Below are 19,462 nucleotides of genomic sequence, written 5' to 3' on the forward strand. Positions count from 1 at the left end.
CCATGAAATGTTTTGACAGTGGGATTTAATGGGAACTGAAAGTGTTTAGTTGACAACATTCTTTAGAGTATCCTTTTTTTATGTTCTACAGAAGAAAGTCATAGAGGTTTGAGTGTATATCTATATATATATATATATATATATATATATATATATATATATATATATATATATATATATATATATATATATATATATATATATATATATATACATATATATATATATACATATATATACTATAGGGCTATTGAATGCTCAAATCTGACTGGTTGATCATCGTTCTAAGGTGTACAATTATTTTCAGGGAAATGCACGGCTAAAGTAGTAAAGCAGCAAAAGAAACAAAACCCACAATGACACTGACCAAGCAAATAAATATAGTAAACAAAAGGATGAAAATGGCAAATTAGTGTCATGGTTTTATTGTGTCCTGAAAGCGCATACTCTCTTTCTCGCACGCTCTCTCTCTCTTTCAAACGTACACATGAACTGTATAACATTAGTACTGGAGTCATTCCACAAAACCAGTACGATTTGGACTTACACATTTTTAGATTTTTTTACCAAAATGTATTACTTTTCTGAACACCTCACAACATTAATGACATATTTAACTTCCAGAAAAACATATTTTCCCATCTCAGGCATCAAATCCCTATTATTATTGGTCATTATTTTAAGTTATGGACACTATGGGAGCTCTCTGAAAATTATTATAAAATGTATTTGTGATAAAATCAACATTTTCCTATTAATCAGATGTCCCTCACACTAATTCAGTAATTGCAAATATAAAAGTTACATAAAATCTCACACTTTTGCTATACTAAAGCCTGAAATAGGCACTTTTTGTGACAGCAACCTCATCATTTTTGATCAAAGGCTTAACTTCAGAATTTAAACTAAAATCAGTATTCTTATGATTCAGACAGAGTTCAACAAACTTTAAATTACTTTTTCATAAATTTAAAATGATAATAATAAAAATGTAGGTGTGACGGGGTTGTGATTTTTTGCCCAAATTGACCACTGCTCTAAATCTAAATAAATGGAGAGCACATGGCATGCATGATATTAAGAAATCATGAATAATGTTGAAATAACAAAGGTAATTTTTACAAGTAATAGTTTTCTATCTTTAATTGATGTAACATGGTTGAGTCATTAAGCTTGACCAACACAATTTCACAACATAATTTAGTTATAATTATTAAAGAAGGTGGTAACTTGTCTGTTTCTGCTCACAATGTTGTTCAGAAGACTTCTATGATGTCACTTCCTATTAATGATGTCACATAAGTATCAGTTCATCATTTTTATAGAGGGAGAATGTTTTGTGTAACGGGGTTGAGAGGTTACTGAGGTACGGAACTAAATAATGTGATTTTAATGAATAATCATGAATTTACTTAAAAAAAAAAAAAAACATTTACCAGCAAAAATCACAGATGGATATTTATTTATTTAAAATATCCCAAGTACGCTTTCATAGAAGGCTTTGAGGGACATGACAAAATAGGTGGTGTCAACTGAAAAAAAAACAAAATCATTTATAATATAAAGATAAAATGTATGTCATGTTTTTAAACATTATTAAATGAGATATTTCAATTAATACACAAAAAGCTTTTAAAATATATATTTTGGTGACCCAATAGATAAATTACACCGAAAAAGGTCAGAGGGACTCAAATCATACCAGTTTCGTGGAATGACTCACGGACACACACTCGCACAGAAAATGTTTTTTTCAGCGCTGCTCTGACGAATTAATCAGTATAATGACTCACCAGCGAGGTAATAACTGCGATTCTTGAGGTAGATAAACTTACAGTTTAGTTTCGCTATTAGTAGAGACAGTGCTGCCGTGAGAGAGGCACAGACACTCATGTAAGCTAATTCACATATTCTCTCTCTCTCTCTCTCTCTCTCTCTCAATTGCGTTAATAACTATAATAACAGTATTATTCTTCTATCAAGGCTCAAGCCTCCGTTACTAGTTCTGAAATGACGTTTTGAATTAGCAACGGAGGCTTGGGATGAGATGCGTAAGAAATTAGTCCCACACACAAGAGTGTTTTATGGACAAAAATCTGGCAAATGTCTTGAAATACGCCACCAAAACAGTGTCTTGAGGTGTGGTAACTGTAGTATAAGTGTAATAATTGACTTCAGGCCATTGAATTCTTCGAAAATAATGCACACCTGAGGCGTCAAATATTCCTTACATCCATATGCGTGTGCATGTAATCAGCGCTTTGATTACTTTGATTATAAATGTGCAGTTCAATGCAGTTAAGTGGATTTTCATCAGGACATATATAAACGCATTACATTTTTTATAATGCAAACATTTTCATTTCGCAGCTCTTCCTAACAGGAGTCATTGTTGACCTTCAAATACTTCATAGGGAGTATGCACGCATATGAGCACAATCAAAACTGTTGCTAAAAATCGAATTTAGGTTTTAAATTCGCCATAATTGAAAGGTGAAATCCTATATGCAACCCAAGTAATGGTAGTTTTTATGTGAAATATCCTGATGTGTGTTCCTGCAGAACAGTCGCCCTCCTTCATATAAATTTAAAGCAGAGAATTTAGTAAGAAACATCTGATTAAGTGATTAAATCAAAGCATATCTGCATAATTAGTATGGTTAATTTAAGAAATTATCCACAGATTAATCAGTTATAAAAAAAATGTTGTTAGTTGCAGCCCAAAAAAAAAAAAAAAAAGGCAAGAGGGACTAAAGGGGGGTGGTGCAGAGTCTGGCGGAGGTGGAAATAGAATCACAACAGACTCTCTGTATGTAAATGAGCACAAAACTGCCACAGGCGTCAAATCTGGACACCAAGACTGAGTGCCCTGCTACAGAGCACCTGGCCAACACACACACAGCTTCCCCTACAAAACATAGCCCACAGCTACTACCATGAAAATCACTTTCCCCTACATCACAGATATCACATCATAACCAGGAGTAACTACCAGGAGGAATATCTACTGTATGTGTAGAGGTGTGTGTGCGTGTCTGTTAAGAATAAAGCAGAAGAGGTCAGAAGCCAACAGAGAGTGAGAGAGAAGGGAGCGAATATTGTTGAAAAGCTTAATATGAAAAAAAATCTATACGGATGTCAGATCCGCAGCCCGAGTTTACCTCCAGGACAAGAAGCGAGAACAATTTTAAACGGCCATTTCCAGCAAGCTCAGTAATATTTTCCTTAAAATTACGTCTTTCTTCAAAGGATAGTTAAATTCTGTCACCATTTACTCACACTCATGTCATTCCAAACTTGTACGGCTTTCTTCTGTGGAACATAAAAGATGATATTTTGAAAAGTGTCTCAGTGTTTTTTAGTACATACAATGACAATGGAATCCAGTGTTGTTTCAAACCCCACTGATTTTGAGAGTGTGTAAAAGATGACACAATTCTTATTTTTGGGGTAAATTTCTTTAACCCTTAAACAACTGCTTGCATCCGTTTACTTTAACCCGACCCAACGATTCTGTTAACTTCAACAGTCTTAATATCCATGTACGCAGATAAAAGTCTCTCTGCTGCCATCCATCTTCCACAATATAGGCAATCTTTTTTTAATTACACAATTTCCTGTCAGCAGCCAGTTGCATTCCTCAGAGCTTCATTAGTTGAACACTGATAAGGTAAAGAAGAATCATGGGTAATTAAAGCGGTATATACTGATGGATTCCACTCTTCCCCGAGGTGCTAGAGGCTGATATTCACCTCAAAAAGTGAATCACGCAGATTTGTGTGTTTGCATCAGAAATTACTGTTAATATAACAGCTTGCACAGCAATGAGATTTGCCGGCGAGGCAAAGGGGGACGTGAGTCATCCCACCCGTGTGTGAGAGATGATAACATTATTTCTTTTTCAGATGAGTTGCGAGATTGTCGAGCACTCCAGGTTTGGTCTCAGGGGTACAAGAAACAAGACTTCCAAATCTCCTGCACAGCCAGTCATGCCTGCATTCATTCATACTAAAAACCTTCCTGTCTTATTATGCATTTTCCTATTCTCGCTAAGAGCTCCCTGGAGCCGAGTTCCCGCAATCACCCATCGTCAAGGTCACAAGTCCGGGATGTCTCAGCACCTCACGCACGCCCCTCGAACCGAGACAATCTCGGAAACGTAATCCATTGTTAGAGGAGGTAATCTCCCGCTATTGGAGCCTCGGGCCAATTCTGCCTGCCAGCCCTGGAAGGACAAACTCTCCGCATCGCCAACAACAACAAGATGACCTCGTGGTTGCGACTGTGTTTTTTACCAAACAATACAGAGTCTGAAAGAACGTGGCTGCAAGTGCTGCCCTCGTCCTCGATGCATACATTGAGATTTTAATTGTGGAATTAGCAGCAACTTTTTGATGTTTTTTGTTTTGTTGTGTAATTCATTACGGCTAATGAAGATTTATTTACCGCCTGCTAATTATCCAAGATCAAAGGTTCACTCCCAAGCCTGAATTCATTGTTATAGGGTTGGAAGGGGAACAGCGTTGTGCTGATGCTGCAGTGTTGGATGTTGCTGTTCTCGCTGGCTCTGATCCACGTTTGAAGTGCTTATCAATCCTGCATCTCACATCTCACCTCAATTTGTTTTCAAAGTAATCTCCAGATAATCATTATCACTGAGAGCATCTATCATTTAGCGTTTGGTGTTTCCTGTGAGGGATACTTCACCATGTATATGTTCCCCTCCGTGTGGCCCTTGACCCGTAACAGTAGTGCAGATCCTTTTCTGAGAGTTTACAGGAAAGTAATTACCTTCGTTTATGTACCATCCCTTCCAAGTTAATGCCCTCTCTTTATATTCAAGCAGTAATTCTCTGCCTTTTAAATTCCTTATCAAGTTCAGAATTTGAATTAAGGCAGCAAACAGAAAAGCAGAATTGCTGTTTGAATTTGAATGTAAGGTATAGACTTAAAATTCTTATAACTGTAACTTGCTAACTAGAAAAGCTAAGTTTGTTTGCCTTGACAAAACCTTGTTTTAAAGTTTTGAAATAGTTGAAAAAGACTTGAAGTTTGAAGGTTTATAGGCATTTGGATGGATGGATGGATGGATGGATGGATGGATGGATAGATAGATAGATAGATAGATAGATAGATAGATAGATAGATAGATAGATAGATAGATAGATAGATAGATAGATAGATAGATAGATAAGTTGGTTGGTTGGTTGGTTGGTTGGTTGGTTGGTTGGTTGATTGATTGATTGATTGATTGATTGATTGATTGATTGATTGATTGATTGATTGATTGATTGATTGATTGATTAAATTACATTTTGTGGACCAGGATTAAACAAAACTTCATTTCCCAGAATGCATGAAATACAGTAGATTCCTCTTCCTGTCATTGCATACATGGTTATATTTGTTAACTAAAACTGAAACTATTAAAAAAATGTATTAAATAAATAAAAAAACAAACAAAAAAAGCTAAAAACTACCAGTAATATAAACATAAAACTGATTCCAGGGCAGTTTCCTGTGAAGTGTGGCTAATTTGGTTAAAATTCACGAACTGAAAGGGACCCAGTTCTTCAGTTCTGAATGTTGCACAACCCTGCAATTCTCATTTACCAGCCTACTGTTGAGCGCTTCAGTGGGCATATCAGAGAGAGAGAGAGAGAGAGCAGAAGACTGAGAGGGAAATGTGATTGTGTTTGTGTGTGTGTGAGTGCTTCACCCCTGACCTGCCACTCAGCTCCAGACGGGTGGGTGGCCGGCAGTAAAATGTCCTCATTGATCATCTGTTCTCTCACTTTGTGATGGTGCCATGTTTTTGCTGTTTGCTTCAGTCAATTACACAACTAGTTTCTACTTAGTTTGTCCTCTTTCTGTTCTCTCTCTCTCTCTCTTTCTTTAATTTTCTCACTAGAATCAGGATCTTTTACCCTCCACTCTGATGTGTTGCTCTTTCTTTGACTACCTCAGTTGTTTGTTATTCTTCCCTCCATCTCTCGCTCTCCGCTCTCCTCAGTCAAGTCCTCCACTGTGCACACCAGCCTCTTTAACTTCCCATTCTCCACTGTTTCACAGACCATTGAACTGTGTAGTGTAGGTGCTGAGACCTTCACGCTGTTCTCCTTTAAACCTTCAACCCTTTTCTTCCTCTTTTTTTCTGGCCTTACAAAACTGTACCATGGTAACTGTGGGCACATGTTCTGGCCCTGTGGATGTTTAGAAAATAAACACTTTTTACACTCACTAGTTTATTTAATTTGTCTACTAACAATGTGGATATACATACATCACAGAAGAACACTGTCATTTTTGTCATTTTTTTCCCCTGAAGGTAATGAAAATTCCAACCATGACATTTCAAAAGATGTTTTATTCTGTGATGGAAATGGCAATTGTGAAAATGACATTTTGAAAAAATGTTATTGAATAAAATGTCTGATTCTTTTGTCTTTGATATCATTTTATTTATCCTAAATATACACAATTAAATAATTTAAATTATATGTCGGAGCTTTAATAGAAATGGCACACAATGATAATATTCTGTTCAGGTGATATTACCTTGAATTTTTTCTTCACATATCTTTTCAAACCTTCACTGAGACTGTTGTCCTCTAAGTAAACAGGTGCATTAGCTATTGCTTAAGTCTTTGCGTAGATCATCAGAAATGTGTAATCATTCATATTTTTATAATGGATTTTCATACTTCAATATTGACAATGATGAAAATGATAAAGGCATAGTAATGTTTCCAAGACAGCTGGCCTTCATATAACAAAAAGAACATTTTTAATAACCGTCAACCCCTGGGACATAAAAGTGTCTGGAGTTAAAGAAACACCCAACCATGGTATTTTAGTCATTTCCCAATCATTTTCCTTCATCTTCTACACAGGATTTCCTGCCCTGCCTCTTACTGTGTGTATCAATAAAAGTACCAAAATGAACTGTGGTATTTTGGTGAAACCAAATGGTTAAGATTTTGTTAGGATCCTATTCAGTCCTTCAGCTTTTCTGTCATTTCGCAATTCTAAAAAAATAAACATTCAAGGTGAAGTCTGTAATTTCTGTGCCACTAGCATCAACAACTAAAACTGCAAAATTCAGCCATCGAAATGTCTCATAAAAATATTTATTTTTAATCCATAGTAACAAACATAGAGGAGTTAAATCACTCCGGTTGGTAATATGCAACAAATTTATATATATATATATATATATATATATATATATATATATATATATATATATATATATATATAAAACATTTCCAGAGAGCAGATTGTTTTTGTATAAAAATGACTGCTATCAGACAGGTTTCCCAGACATTTAGCCCCGCCCCCAAACTAACACCATTGGTTGAGACACTATTGCCATATTGAGCTGGTCGGGATGCTTAAACAGATAGAGCAATATTTTAACATTTTGCCACAGTGTTTACATATTTCAAGTTGTCTCTGAGTATTAAACTGGGATTTAAAAAGGCTTTTAAACATCTAAAAACACACTTCGGCTTTCAATATTAATGAAAAAATAAGTGAAAAATCTCTCTCTCCTCCTTGCATGAGGTTGTGCTGTGGTCAGACTGACTCATGTCACACACTCACCTGTACCGAGTAAGGACTGCTCCCTCCAGCCCTCTGCGCTCATCTAGAGCATCATTATCACCTCCATGCTCTCCATATTATGTAATCAGTGCAGGCGGCATTAGTATCCCTCTCAAGAAGCTATGAATCCTTTCAAACACACTCCATCTGGAACAGGGGCCCATTTTAGTTCTAATGGGCCCTTCATCTAATCAAACCTAGTGAGGGCTTTAGTGGCACTCAAACTCCTGTAATTACTGCAAAAGCCTGGGACCTTTACCTCATGTGGGTATGGAACAGAGACTCGACTGGAGCCTTGGAAACAGGTGGAAGGGTGAGGAAAAGAAATGAAAGCAGGAGCGAGAGAAAAGACGGAGGTTAGGGGGCTGTTAAACAAGCACAGGGTAGAGTTTGCAAAGTCATGGCAACACTGTCCCCTATACGGAGGAATGTTCACCTCTGTGGCAATCAACCACAACATCCACTTAAGTCTGGCTCTCCCCCCCTTCCACCTCTCTTTTCATGTCTCAGAGCCTCATCTTTTTCTCTCTCTCTCTCTCTCTCTCTCTCTCTCTCTCTCTCTCTACATTAGCAACTCTGTTTCTCTATTCTTGGTGTAAATAAGAACAGAACTGAAAGGATTTAGCTCATGATTTTAGGGTATTTCCAAAATGAGGGATGAGTAAAACTACATATTTTCAAAACTGACAAGTCAAATGGTTGTCTAAACCAGTTTTTTTATATATTTTAATACCAATGACAAACAATTATGATCTCATTGTGAGAAATCCCCTTCCCAAAATGTATAAAGACTGATTTATACTGTGAGGGAAAAAAAGGAATTGTCGTAAGACAATATGTTTCTAAAATAAAATAATTGCCTCTAACAGTATGTATGTTTTTGTATGTTTTTCAAACAAACATTTAAAATATTACATTACAAAAAAAAGTTTACTTTATTAGGCTGACAGCATCTATGTACCCACTTTGTTGAAGTAGATGTAAGCGTTCTTTAAAAAAAAATGTGCAGATGCTTTTTGTGTTAAAAAAATAGGGCTATTTGTGATTTTAAAAAACCTAGGACAAAAAAAAAAAATTACAATTAATATCATGATTTCAATGAATGTGTTTCATTTTTAACATATTTAAATAACATTTTAACTTTGGCAGACCTAAATATATATAGGGCTGTCAAAGTTAAAATGTTATTTAAATATATATTTAGGGCTGTCAAAGTTAAAATGTTAAAATATGTATTAAAGTTAATATATTATTAACTTTGAGAGTTAATTATATATATATATATATATATATATATATATATATATATATATATATATATATATATATATATATATATATATATATATATATATATATATATATTTTTTTTTTTTTTTTTTTTTTTTTTTTTTTTCCCTGCTGGATCCAAAAGTTTAAAGAGGCCATAAAGAAAGTATATATTTTTTAGATAATAATTTTAATAATTTTGTTTTGGCTTTAGTAAAATGTTGATATTAAAGGCAATTTAAATTAGCTAATTTAATTTCTGAAACAACCTGCTGTCTTTAACATTTCAGTTTTTTCTCACACACAAATTTCACAGCATACATTTTTCAGTCCTTTTTTGTATTTTACTTTGGGAAGGGGGTAACTCATTTCCATATTTGAGGTCCTTGGTATTAAAAGGTTTGAAACCCCTCTGATTAAAGCATTGTTTCCCATCTCTTGCCAAAATATTATTAAATGGGCTATATGTAAGATTTTCACTTTAATAAAGCGTAAAAATACCCCAATATGTTTGCAGATATTTAGGAAACATGCTAAATTCACCTAGAAAAACAATGCTACAACCAGACATTCAACTTTGAAATGTGCATTCCGTGTCGGAATGTCTGTCTTTGTTTTGGTTTGTGCGAAACCGTGTGCTGTCAGTTTATCCAATAGTATTTCGACATCACAGGTTGCCAGTTGGCGGAAAACACAGCGTATTACAGCCATGGAAACCAGCAAACAAACTGGGTCAGAGAATCGCAGATTGTACCTGACCTCTGCATCCATCTAAAAATCTCTATGAACGACAGCATATTAAAACACAGATAAATCAACTCATCAGCTTACAGTGTGTAAGTCTCCTCGGCTTTCATTTTCAATTGCGCTCACTCTTGTTGCGTGTCCTCAAGCTGGCAACCCGCGTTTTTGAAGGAGGGGGCGGGGCAAACAATATTTTGAATTTGGACTGCAGTACCTATTTCGACCACTGGGTGTCATTCCTACATAGAGCCCCTTTAAAGCTCAATTTATCTTAGTATTCTCTAGGGAAAAAAAGGTCATTTCAGATTGATAAATTTATATCTGGCTCTCAAGCTGTGAGATAAAGACACTGAGAAATAATTCATTGCTATTTGCAGTCTAATTCTCCATGCTGAAACAATGCATTGCTATTCTGAAGTCTTATTCTTCATGCTGAGAAAGACATAGTCAGGCACCAGACAGCAAATCTGCCACTCAGACATCTCGCAGGACAAGAGGAAGAAAAATTAGATCTGAATCAGTCTGCACTTCACAACCCAAGTCTGAATTATTGACAACTCGTGTCTGGCGAGGTTTTGCCTTCTCACAAGTGACACAGACAGAATCTGGTCCAGTACGAACAGGCATATTTCAATAATTCACATACTTATCAGAGAGCAAGCGCTTAAATTCCCACAATGAATGTGCCTGAATTTAATCAAAGCGAGCCGCAGAAACAGCTTGAGAGTGATAACCCTGAAAAATAAGCTTGTTTAATGGGCACACCTTTCTGAGTGCGTTTCATTAGAATAATATCACAGACATTCTTTTGCAAGAGATGGAAGCGTTTCGGGTTCATTACAGCTGTATGCTGGCCTTGCTCAATAACGTTTGTAGTCAACTTGACCACAAGCATCTGATTCATCATTTCTGTCATTTAAAATCCACACACAGTCTTCCAATAACCTCCTCTTCAGCATGCAAGCTCTGAAATTAGACGTAAAATATTGTGTCTGAGTGACCGCAGGCAGGCAGGCGATGACAGCGAACAAGAAAATTAAAGGAGTGTCTAATCAGTCGAATCAGATTGAAGATAATTACGGTGAAATACAGTTACCGAGACACACCACCTGCGACAAACCCATCCTGTGTAACGACACCATAAAACACAATGATGAATCCAGCCCTCCATTGAAACGGTTTGAAATAGGTCTATTCCTCCCAGTGTTCATCTCTCCGCCTTCCAATTGAAGGTGTTCACGAGTTTCAGCACACCTATGACTCTTATTCGCTTTTCTATCTTCTGTGTTAAGTAACAACATGATCCCTAAAAGGAACATCTCTTTATATAGGGCTGTAAAATGTCTAATCTATTACAGTGATAAGAGAAAGCCAGGTAGCTATAACAGTCTGTCACCAGCTCTACCTGTATATGTTGTCTTTTTTTGTCTATTGTGAGCCTGGGTTCAGTGTTCGCTATGAAATTGAAGTAAAAATAGGAAGCGAGTACCTGAAGGCTTTACAACATGCCTGTTTTTAACATACTGGTAGGAGGGCTTCCAGTGTAATTAAATGTCAACATTTTTTTACTGGGGAATTACACAACCATTCACTGGAATCAAAGGATAAACCTTGGCTTAAGATAAAGGCTTCCTTATAGCATTACAGAACAAAGTGTCAAGTTAAAATACCAATGTCTGCCCTACATGTGCTAATCCTATAGTGCCTACCCTGCAAAATGCACCAATTTTACATATGAATAAGAGTAGGAAATCAAACATTCAAAACAAAAGACACTTGATTTCCATGCCCCCATATATACAGGGCCCCAGATTAAAAATGACTAGGGAGCGTGTGAAATGAAATATTTAAAAGCCAAATCACTGCTTTAGTTTACAAAATCGCTCGATAAAGTTTAGTTTAATTCCTATTTGATCCATACTGTATTTGTGTCATATGTTGTAAATATCACAAAAGTCAGATATTGTGTTTATTATGGTTCCAACAGGTCACCCACATTACAGTTTAACTCCAAAGTTTTCCCTACAGTCAGTTCAACATTATAATTGGACCTCACTGTTGCAAAAAATAACGATTACTATTTCTTTCAAATATTTGAATGTTTCTTAGAATGACATTTTTCCCAACAAACATATACCTTACATTACAAATAATGGTTCTCCAAGAATTTCGAATCAGACATAACTGGAAAAATGAATCACGGTTTAATGAGGGATTCACTGAGAGGGTCCCCAAGTGAAAAAAAAACGTACCATACTTCCATAATGTACTTAAAGTGCTCTATTTTCGCACACTAATTTTGTACTTATTATACTAAAAATTCTTCTTTAGTACTTCTTGAGATAATCTAAATAACATCTAAGTGTACTCTGTGCTATTTTGAGATACCAACTAAAATGTGCTTTTAAAAAAATTTATTTAATTACCAATTGTAGTACACTTGAACCCATAGTGTACAAGTGGCACAAAAATAGAGCACATTATGGAAGTGTACTTTTTATTTCACGTGGGCTGATTCAAACCACTAACTCACAAGCGAGTTTTGTGAATCTTTTTGACAGACTCATTAAAAAGAACCAGTACATAAGAGTAATTTGCTCACAAATCGAACATCATGACACGCTGTTCAATGCTGCATGCAAGAAACACTGCTAAAACCGCATATGGATGCACACAAAGTTTTCCTAATTAGATTTTCATTTGCTGAAATACATATTTATTATTTTAAACAGTTGAAACCAATTTAGGACCCCTGATATACTAAAACAAAGGCTGTTTTTTCAACTTTTATCCACATGACTAGTCATGTCAAACTATATAATAGTTCAGCTATTATAACTACAATATGTAATTGCATTTTACTTGAAAAAAAAAGAAAAATCCATACAAATTCTTTTAAACTGTGCTGCTATTTTTATACTTTTTTCCAATTAGGAGGCAATTTGGCCCTCCAGCAGAAGCAACATTGACAGAGTCCCAAAAAATGATGAAAACAGATTCAAACGAATGACTCTCATATTGCTTGCCATCGAATAAACAAATAGAGATGATTAACTGTGCAGGGCCAGTGATGAGAGGGGACGGGCATAGAATGCAGCATGCAGAATGCGGCTGGCGCAGTTGTGGCCGTTTTATTGCGTGTGTGCATGTGTGTGTCAGTAACACAACATTGCAAAAAAGGGCATGCAGAGAGAGAGAGAGAGGGAAAGACAATGTGAGAGTGGCAAAAACAGAAAGAGGGGCTCAGATGGAGAACACAACATGAGTCTGCAGGCCTGTGCCCAAGGGACACACACAGCCACTGAGCCTAGTACATTCTGTATTTGTTGTGCTGGGGGAAGGGGCGATTTCACACACACACACACACACACACACACACACGCACTATTCTATATTTTTCTTTTCTCTCTGTCTAAGATAGAGTGGTTCCTTACAGGTTCAAGGCTTTTTCTTCCTATTATCCCTGTCACTCCATATGTTTCCCTGGCTGTCTTCTACTTTTCCATCCCATCTTCATTTTGTATTTCTGTCTTTTTTAGTCTGATTCAGTAGGTACAACGATCATCTCATCTCAAACACTTCCTCCCTGTTCTCTCTCCTCCATTTTTCCTCTTGCTACATCTCTAATAAACTAACTGTTTCAGGATATGTCAACCTGGTATCAAAAGTCTCTATTGATTTACATGATGAAGGAGTGTTATAATCAGTTCCATCCCTCCTTCTTTCCCTCCCCAACCCCCTTTTTTCTCTCCTCTTTTACCTCTTGTCACTGGAAAGATTAATGACAGTCATCTCCATAGCTCCCTCTTGACCTCCAAGGCTCAAATGAGGAGACACCCTTCCATTTGAACAATGAGTATATGCACATACCCATAAAAGCAAACAAAAAATGCCCTCAAAATTACAATTCTAAACACTTCTTTTTATTCAAATGTATGCCATAGCCACATACAGCAAGAATCGCAAAGAACGGATATACAGAAAAATTGGACAACCTGGCAGTAACACAGACCACAAGAATTTCAACAAAGGAATTGCTTTTGAATTTCAAATAGATACATTTGCTAGTATTGTTTTCATAAAATTGAAAACATGAAGTGGAACTCAATTGAGGCACTATATCTTTTGGCTTTTTTGGCCCCATTTTTACTGTCTTTACTGTGTATGTACCTGCCGCAGGGTCTGCAGGGTCTTCATGCGATTTCAATTGAGGGAGCCGTTAATTTTTTTTTGCTTATTGGCCCAGGGCTCATATTTCTACGCCACTGCCAGACTGTATTAAAATGTACATATTCTGTACATTATACTACTGTGCTTGTAATTGCTATGAAAATATGTATCATGATTTGTATGAATTCTAGAAAATTATATTTTTAAAATACAGAGAGTTTTTGTTTTCACTTCTCTCCATGATCGCTTGGAGTGGGTTTCTCTCCCTAGTGAACAGGAAAACCTGGAGTGGAACTGGAGCAGAGTGATTCCATTTAAAAGATTAGTTCACTTCACAATTAAAATTCCCTGATAATGTACTCACCCCCACGTCATCCAAGATGTTTATGTCTTTCTTTCTTCAGTCGAAAGGTTTTTGAGGAAAACATTCCAGGATTTTTCTCCATAGTGGACGTCACTGGGGTACAACGGGTTGAAGGTCCAAATTGCAGTTTCAATGCAGCTTTAAACTAGCTCTGCGATGCGCCAGGCATTACGTAATAGCATCGGAAAGGTCAGGGGTGACGAAGGCGGAAGTACCGCGGTACCATCTCATTTTCTCCTCCAACTTCAAAATTGTCCGACATCTTTGTTTTACCTTTTTTTTGTAAAGGGTGTTTGAGTCTTTGCACGTTCGCTTTGTAGACACTGGATCGGTACTTCTGCCTACGTCACGCGTTGACCTTCCCAACGTGATTTCGTAATGCGTGGCGCATCGCAGAGCTAGTGCAAGACGAGCATTTGTGTTTTAAAAAGTATATAAATTTTTAGTTTTTTTAGAAAATGACCAAGCGTTTCTCTAGATAAGACCCTTATTCCTCATCTGGGATCGTGTAGAGCCCTTTGAAGCTGCATTGAAACTGCAATTTGGACCTTCAACCCGTTGTACCCCACTATATGGAGAAAAATCCTGGAATGTTTTCCTCAAAAACCTTTCGACTGAAGAAAGAAAGACATAAACATCTTGGATGACATGGGGGTGAGTAAATTTTCAGGAAATTTTAATTCTAAAGTGAACTAATTATTTAAGATATTCCAGACCTGCATTTATTCTTTGCGTTGCTTAGCGGATGCATGTTTTGGCTTGTTTTATTTTCATTCGCGGATCAGAACTAACTTACCTTTTTTTTTTTTTATCTGCAAGGTAAGTTATTAATTGGTTGTCCATAAAACTCACAATCGTGCTAATGGACTTTATATCAGAACGGATGCGATTCGGCCCAAGGCACATGTAAAAGACACCTAATAAAGTGTAAACGCATTTTCTTTCCTTTCCATGCTATTTTCGCTCTTGCTTAATAATTATTAATTTGAGGCTCATCTTACAAACAGATGGCACAGCTTGAAGAGAAGAATTAAACGGCCAGCTAGTATCTTCAAGATGCTCGTGTAATCCAAATCCCAAGACAACAGCAGATGCACTTATCATGCGATGGCAAGCATGAAATACGCGGCCCGTGTTGGGATTTGCTCTGACAGGCTTGTATTTGAGACTGATTTGGGACAGTAACCCCTGCGCAGAGGAAGCCAGAACGGGACCTCCGAAAAGCGCGATCGACTGACATAGCCTATACGATTAAGGTAACTGCGCTTTTGTAGCTACTGACTGTCGCAATGGCTATACGTACAGCTCAAAGGACATCGGTAAATGAAAGAACAAAGCATAGTGCACAATATCTAAACAATGATGCGCGCGAGCGTCAACGAAGAATGAACGCACCTATGGTTAGAAATGCATCTCAAAATGAATTGCCACATATGTGTGTTGTTGTATTGAGCGAACACACTTTATTACTAGAACAAACGGAGTCAGCAGAGGTGCAGGTGAGTGACGCAAAGTAGCTACTGACCAAAATAATAAACGATAATTAGCCTGCAAGAAATGTAACGCGAAAACGGGAAGAAAAAGAACTTTAGGAGAAACAGTTTTAATTTCACTTTCGTATAAATGCAAGCTAACAACATGATTTCTGCAATGTCTAATGCAGTCAATGCGCTAAACCTACAGCATATTGTAGGCGATCCATAGAGCTATTCTATAGGCTACATCTCGCGATGCCAACATAAATAGTTCTCTTTAGTGAAACATCTGGCAAGTAAACTTTCAAAGTGTTTATAGACTGAATAAATCATGTTTCTTACCTGTATACGAATAAGACAGGAGCAGTAGGAGAGAAAGGGCAGCGCAATACTTCCAAAAAGAAGAAAATGCCATCATGTGTGTTATTCCGATCTCTCTGTTAATTCCTCTTCCTTAGATAGGAATTAGAATAACATGAGCGCGCAGGCTCTCACCTACGAGTTATGTCTTTTCTCAACTCCAGTGTTTGCTGGAATCGTTGTGTTTTACATACTAGTACTCACATGCACACTCAATCTGATACAATACTCTGAATGAAAGGTGAAAATGTGGAAGGGCCGGTTTTTCTTGGGCTCAGCTACAACCAATCGGATTTGACAATGAATAGCGCACACCCAATGGGCGGGGTAAGATTAATATTATAAGACAAATAACCGTTTGTTTTGATCAAAAAGACAATGTGCTATACCCTACGACGAATTCATTGCTACTGGAATGAGTCCTAGTCTTCCAATTAACCGCTTTAGGCTATATATAAACGTGAAGAATTACAGTGGCGATCAATAAAGTTTTGAACGCTGCATATAAATAATTCGAATTTACTGGAACACTGAGCTTTTTAATGAATATCTAGCTTGTGATGTGGAATCCGCAAAGATAAATGACAGATTCACTGACTGGACCAATTCAGAACAAGGAATTAGAGTGTGATTCATTCAGCTATGTGACATAAGACGAACAGAATCAGCACGATCATTAGAAACCAAACTGGCATAACCAGCCCCAGCACGACTTCAATATCTTGCTCAAACTCACTTCACTGGCGTAATTAAAACTGCTCAGAATTTATAGCCTTTATAGTTGAGTTTATAGTTTGTATTTAGCGACATCATGTGATGATTTGGAGGAATAACAATGTGGTTTTCAACAGAGGTTTGTGCAATTTCAAGTCTTCTCAGGGGAGACTGGAGCTGTAGCTGTCAGAATTTGTACTTCTTAATATTATAAAACTTTGAATACATAATATATCAAACCTTCTTGAATACAGAATCAAATATATCAAACCATTGTTCTGGCCAGTGAATGTTGTAAAACGCATGCCCAACCATTTATGAAAAATACAGTTGTCTTGAGAACACAATCTATCTTCATTAGTCATACTTGTCTGAAATTATGCTGATGTGGTGAATATATCAGAATTTTAATTTGGAGAATGTAATTCACAATTTAAGAGGTTTCTGAACTGTGTTTGAATTAACATACTAAACCACAACTGATAGAGAAATGATCTGTGTGACAACTAGCCCCGGTCTTCCCTATCTTATCTGAAATACAAGCTTTGAGAGTCGGATACAAATGGCATTCATTGTAACGTGACCGCATGTTTCTGTGATGTTAAATTACGCAATAACAGCTGAAGAACACAAACAGGAAAAAAAGAACAAAATTCCTGCTTCAAATTGTCTTGTTTTTGCTGTTTGCTATTATAGATATTACTCTTTTATCCAATTATAGTGCTTTTTTTTAGAAGGTTATGGTCACAGACGAGCAAGAAATCAACAGCCAGAAAGTCATGTTCACCCATGCAGGATCCAAAGTATTTGTTTGCACTCATTTTTTCCATGTGTATAGCACCACATGGATGCCAGAGCAGTTTATAATTGGCCAGCAAACATCAAACCTTTTGGAGGTGTTTGGTCAGAGCATAAATAATTTGCGAGTGGGAACATGTAAGGAAACTGCAAGCCATTTAAATGAGAAAATAACCATGACTGTTGACAACCACCTTAGTAGGTGAGAACCTTGAGACTTGAAATATTATTTTCACACATCAGTGTTCCTTATTCTAAATTGCAGCTCATGGGATTTTTAACCAAAATATTTATGCAGCAAATTAAAAGTTTTTGATGTGTGGGACCATTTCTAAGTAAACAATGCTGGGGCAAAAGGGAGTTTCTGTGAATTAGAGGTGCAGGGCTCATCTTACAGCACTGAAAAACTGCAAGAGAACAGGAGGCATTTATAGCTTTTATTATTCTCTCTTTTATGAAAGTCCATTATCTATATGATGAAAATGTGAAATGTGTGACCCTTTTGGAGAATTTCCTGCTGCAGGCCATTTACTTTGAAGAGCCCCTAGAGAAAGCCAAATTTTAAAATGGGATTTACTTTTAGGTCTGTAGCTATTTCAAGTTTCGCTACTCCACAGAGCTTGCCATGCTAATATATCCTCTTGTTCAAGGACTTTATGAATAACCACTGGAGAGAAAGAGAGATTTTGAATAATTTGTGTAATAATATTTTTCTTGTTGTATTCCATGCCACGCATGTACCTTCGTTAATGAACTGTCATTGTTTAAGCACACAGAACGCAGTTATTAATGGTGGCTTCTGGTCAAGCAAACACTGGTAATAAAACCACACAAAATGAAACACAAATATTGCAGACAGAAGAAATGAAATGAGAAGCTGTAATAATGTTTACAGTGATTAACTGCTCGAGTTAAAGCATTGGGGGGTAAAATTAAGAAACACCGTTGTGGTTATGTGGTGACTGGGTATAGTTCCAGTTCCTGTTGTTTGTGAAAATGTTAAACAAAGTTGGGCTTGTGGCAGCATGTAAAGATTAGATATGTCACATTCTAAAAGAATAGCTCAGGACTGCCTCAAGGCCTTTTTCGATAGGCTATGTTGTTTTCCCCACTTCTTTGTAAAGAACTGTCTGACACATTTCTGGTTCCCACCTTTATTCATAGACTGGACAGAAATAAACTTAGTTAGCCTACCACCCACTGACAGGCTGAGGTAAAATTCTGGATAAATAAAAACATAGTATCATTAGTCTATTCCATACAGTATGTGTAGCCTATTGCTACAAATGTATTGGTGATTCCGGTTATTTGTAAGACCATGGAATTAATTGGAAGAGTGACTTTTCAAAAATTGAATCATTTGTTAAAAATATTTGTTCAAAAACACTGATTTATTCAGGATCAAAATGTTGTATCCGAAGCAGCCTATAGCCACCTATCCACCTTATTTTTAGATATTTCTGTAAATAAGCGAGACTTCTAAAGTATAAGCTGCTAGGAAACAACGAGAAGAATATCAAAGTGCATTAAACTGTAAAATTGTTTGCGCTACAAACCAGCCTGTTTATAATTAAGACAATACAATAAAATAATATGGTAAGAAATACCAGTTTGCAATATCAAGCATCATAAAGAGTTGTTTTGTACAGTTAAATATAACTGGAAGCGAATGACACCGGAAGCCAGACACATCACATTTACAAATTCACTTATGTAACCCACTGAATGATTGAAGAAAAACAAATGAGTGAATTCGGACACTGAGTGCACTGGAAGTTCTGCAGACGCCATCTTCTGGCGAGACCCGGGAAATCATTCCGGCTGTTTCTCAATATGCGTTCTTCAGTGGTCTTGCGTCCTTACGTTCTTGCTCTACGTCATCATCAACCGTCGAAGTTCGTTCCAATACTCAAAGAACGCAAGAACGGAGGACGCATGAAAGTACCCGGATGTTCTTGATATC

The 19,462-nt window shown here is 36.7% G+C and overlaps 1 protein-coding gene across 1 annotated transcript in view; it reads right to left on the reverse strand.

Annotated features, from left to right (window-relative positions):
• Positions 1-16,235, reverse strand: part of cadm4 (cell adhesion molecule 4) — a 155,598-nt gene extending 139,363 nt beyond the window's left edge. Inside the window, exon 1 of the mRNA XM_048154218.1 lies at positions 15,970-16,235. Coding sequence (XP_048010175.1) covers positions 15,970-16,045 — 76 coding nt within the window. The 5' untranslated portion in view covers positions 16,046-16,235. The remainder of the gene's footprint in view (positions 1-15,969) is intronic.
• Between the last annotated feature and the right edge of the window lie 3,227 nt (positions 16,236-19,462).

The sequence above is a fragment of the Megalobrama amblycephala genome, linkage group LG13 (assembly GCF_018812025.1).
Source record: "Megalobrama amblycephala isolate DHTTF-2021 linkage group LG13, ASM1881202v1, whole genome shotgun sequence".
In the NCBI taxonomy this organism is placed as follows: domain Eukaryota; kingdom Metazoa; phylum Chordata; class Actinopteri; order Cypriniformes; family Xenocyprididae; genus Megalobrama; species Megalobrama amblycephala.